The sequence below is a fragment of the Kryptolebias marmoratus genome, linkage group LG14 (genome assembly GCF_001649575.2).
Source record: "Kryptolebias marmoratus isolate JLee-2015 linkage group LG14, ASM164957v2, whole genome shotgun sequence".
NCBI classification, from domain to species: domain Eukaryota; kingdom Metazoa; phylum Chordata; class Actinopteri; order Cyprinodontiformes; family Rivulidae; genus Kryptolebias; species Kryptolebias marmoratus.
The window spans coordinates 380691-385138 of NC_051443.1; the positions used below are offsets into that span (position 1 = coordinate 380691).

Consider the following 4448-nt stretch of genomic DNA (forward strand, 5'->3'; position numbering starts at 1 on the left):
CCTTGAGAAAATAAAAGTTGACTTGATTCACATATGGAACCAAAGGGAGGTTCAAGTTCCCTTTGTTTCATTTAGAGGCAATTCCCAACAAAAGTCATCTCAGGACACTGTCCTAATCAATCCAGTTACAATTCAGTCCATTCCAGTCAGATTCAGTCAAACAGCTCTTAGAAAACACCAGTTAGCAACAAACTTGTGAAGGAACAAATGGTTTCTTTCAGATCTTTCCTTTGACTCAACCTTCCATCCTGAGCAGCATGATGGCGACAGTGGAAAGAAACGACTCCCTTGGAACAGGAAGAAACCTCCAGCAGAGCCTGACAGCTGAAAGCTCTGCCTCCCGTTCTACTTTTAGAAACTCTAGAAACCACAAGTAAACCTGCAGGCTGAGAGCCGAGTGCTCTGTTAGCAAAATATGGAGCAAGAAGATCTTTAATGGAAGATGGAGTCCATCGTTCTACAGAGAGGAAGATTATTCACAAGAGGAAAACATTTAGTTTCATCTGCAGGGAGATGCTGGTGGAGATTCTCAGCCCTCCAGGACATGGCAAATTCTAAAACAATTCAAAACTCAAAAACAACTGGACTTCTGTTCTGTAGCTGTAACAGAAACAGAAGTTCCTGTTTTTTTAATTCTGGGGGAATTTAAAAGAACCACAAGACTTCTAAATGTATCTTTACAAATGAATGAGCAGCAATAAAATCGATCAAAATCATCTTTTTTATTCTCATAAATGCAATTACATTTTTCTACAAGGAAGTACAGTTCATCTGTAACTGAAGTGAAAACTAATGAATTAATTCAGTTATCTGTCTGTAGGCTCTGATGTCTGGATGAAGGAAACTGGTTCAGATGTGAGAAGAATCAGAGTTCAGAACTGAATTTAAAGATCTCCAGAATAACATTTAAACTGGTGAAAACTGCTAAATCTCCAAAACTCAGACTGCATTCAGGCTTGACAGCTGGTGAGGCTTTGCCAACATTATAATGAATAATTTGTGTATTTATTGGGTCAAAGGTCGGCCCCCAGAGTCTGCTCTGAAAAATTCTGGCCCCTGAACAAATTTTGTTGGTGAGCCCTGAACTACAGGGTGGACACGCTGCTGAAAGAAAATCCTGATTTGAGTCCATCAGCTGACAAACCCTCCCACTGACATACAGAAAAAGACATCTGTGTTGTTATTTCAGTTCTATTTACAGAAACATTTGATTAGAAAAACAAGTTTGTTTCAAAGTTCACATCTGTACAATGACTCTGTTCCAAATAATGACAGAGTTTTTCAGGTTTCTCTCATCTCTGGAGTCAGATATCATCTTCATTAAGACCAAGATGATGAGGATCACAGCAGGTTTAAAAGTATCAGCCTCATCAAAAACCTCTGGATTACATGGAGAGGCTGATGGAGCTATTAACGATCCCACCTGCAGAGAGAAGAGAGAAGAAGAGGAGATAAATTCCCTCCATCAGCTGTCAGTCAGTGATGCAGCATCATTCAGTAGAAGGACCAACTTCACTGAGGAGAAGCTGCAGGTTTACAGAACTCACTCAGACCATCTCCTGACCTCACAGTCTGCAGTTTGTAGTCTGGACTCGCCACAAGATCCAACAGCTGCTGAACATCTGGATGCTTCAGGTCGTTCTCACTCAGGTCCAGTTCTGTCAGATGGGAGGGGTTGGACTTCAGAGCTGAGACCACAGAAGCACAGCTGATCTCTGACAACTTGCAGCCCCTCAATCTAAATAAAGAATAAAAGCTGTGAGCTGAAGCCAACAGGATGCAGGTTCAAACTGAAATATGAACTCGGTTATTCAACTGGACACAGTTAGTTTTACTGGATGTCAGAGCCACAAAAACACAATCAATTAAAGGCCTAGCATTCCTTGAATGAATGCATATCACCCGCCGCCTTTCATCCCACAGTTTGACACTAAGATCATCTTATGATGAGAAAGTTGAAGCGTTTTGGTCAAACCTTGGAAATAACGTTCTGAACGATCTCATGTGATTTTCTGAGATCTCAGCTGATCTGTTAGAGCTCAGAGTCTGTGTTGGGGAGGACTTTCAGCTACTACCACACCTCATGTTAACTCAATACTAAAAGGGAGTAATTATATATATATATATATATATATATATATATATATATATATATATATATATATATATATATATATATATATATATAATTTATGTTTTAGTTCATAAAATGAGTCATTTTTGTTTCATTTGTTCAAAAGTAGAAAATAATCTAATAATAGTTTGATTTTCTTTTAATATTTAGAATAAAAACAGTCAATTTCCTGACAAATAGAAACAAATTATTGACACAAATTTTACATAAATTATTTTAAATCTAAACTCCTGGTTCTTGTCAAACCTGCTCTGAGTCGAGTCAAACTTTATTTGTAGAAAACATTTCATGCACAGGAGCTCAGTGTGTTTTCCAACAAGAATAAAAATACAGTTTCAAACACATGAAACTGCACGTACACATCAAATAATTCATCCAAAAACAACACATGCATGGAGAAAAACTGCAGCAAGAGCAGAATCAGAAAGTCTAAATACTACAGATACATTTGATCAAAACTCCAGTTTAAACTTTCTAAGTTTGAAGGTTTTTGAACTGGACCTGATCTCAGGTGGTTTCCATGACAACAAACATTAAAGCCTTTTTTACTTTTACACAGATAGATTTCAGAAATCACAAACTGTGTTTTCATGGATTTGGATTCAGTGGAGAAGAATTTAGACCAGGTTTGACAAGAACCAGGATTTTAGATTCTGACCCAGAGCTGATCTAAGGTGGTCCAAATGTTCAACTTTAGAACTGAATGAAACATTTATAAATCAATAAATTCTGAAGTATCAGTGAACGATTTTAGTTGGACAAACATGGAAAACCTCCAACAGCTGCAGTGAACTGACCTCAGAACCTCCAGTCTACAGTTTGGACTCTTCAGGAAACCACAGAGCTCCTTCACTTCAGAGTCAGACAGATGTAAGTTCAGACTCAGGTCCAGTTCTGTCAGATGGGAGGGGTTGGACTTGAGAGCTGAGACCACAGAAGCACAGCTGATCTCTGACAACCTGCAGTCCTTCAATCTGAATAAAGAATAAAAGCTGTGAGCTGAAGCCAACAGGATGCAGGTTACAACTGAAATATGAACTCAATTATTCCACTAGACACAATTAGTTTTACTAGATGTCAGAGCCACAAAAACACAATCAATTAAAGGCCTAGCATTCCTTGAAGGAATGCATATCACCCGCCACCTTTCATCCCACAGTTTGACACTAAGATCATCTTATGATGAGAAAGTTGGAGCGTTTTGGTCAAACCTTGGAAATAACGTTCTGAACAATCTCATGTGATATTCTAAGATCTCAGCTGATCTGTTAGAGCTCAGAGTCTGTGTTGGGGAGGACTCTCAGCTACTACCACACTGAATGTTAGCTCAATATCTGACTTACAGATATTTTTGCGCAGGCTAAGGTTGATTAGCTGTATTAGCTGTGGTGGCCATCTTGAATCAGGGTAAATTCAAAAGCTTTCCAGTTGTCGACGTTCATCCAATCATTACTTTCTGAGAGTTTCAATAAAATCTGTCCAGAGGTTTATGAGACATTTTGCACACAAACAAACAGACATGAGCAAAAACATGATTGCTCCATGTTCTAATTCAGTGGCAGGTTATAACTGATGTTTAATATTTCATCCATCCATTTTCTTTTCCCACTTCTCCTTTTTGTGTCCCGGTGAGCTGCTTTCTATCTTCAACGATTACTGTCTTTGAGACTCCTTTGAGCTCAGTCTGTGTTGGGGAGGACTCTCAGCTACTACCACACCTCATGTTAGCTCAATATCTGACTTACAGATATTTATGTGCAGGCTAAGGTTGATTAGCTGTGGCAGCCATCTTGAATCAGAAGGTAATCAGTTGTAGAGGTTCATCCAGCGATTTCTTTCTGAGAGTTTCATTAAAATTGTCCAGTGGTTCATGAGATATTTTGCTAACGATACACAGAAACAAACACACACAGAGACAGACACGACCAAATACATGATCGCTCCACCTTCTCCTTCAGCAGTGAGCGATAATTGATGTTTAAGATTTAATCCAGTAAAAGTTATTTAAAGGTTAAAACAAGCAGCAAACCTGTTTTTGTTACAAAAAGCTTTTTAGATGTTAGGAAAGAGAAAATTCAAAACAGACGTGTTCAAGTTGAACTTTTGAACTGAATGAAACATTTATAAATGAATAAATTCTGAAGTATCAGTGAATGATTTTAGTTGGACAAACATAGAAAACCTCCAACAGCTGCAGTGAACTGACCTCAGAACCTCCAGTCTACAGTTTGGACTCTCCAGGAAACCACAGAGCTCCTTCACTCCAGAGGCAGACAGATGGGAGGGGTTGGACTTCAGAGCTGAGACCACAGAA

At 38.7% G+C, this 4448-nt stretch overlaps 1 protein-coding gene across 1 annotated transcript in view; it reads right to left on the reverse strand.

Moving 5' to 3' along the window:
• The window catches only part of LOC108229251 (ribonuclease inhibitor-like), a 32163-nt gene that overhangs the window by 24338 nt on the left and 3377 nt on the right, over positions 1-4448 (reverse strand). Inside the window, exon 4 of the mRNA XM_037979514.1 lies at positions 4341-4434. Coding sequence (XP_037835442.1) covers positions 4341-4434 — 94 coding nt within the window. The remainder of the gene's footprint in view (positions 1-4340; positions 4435-4448) is intronic.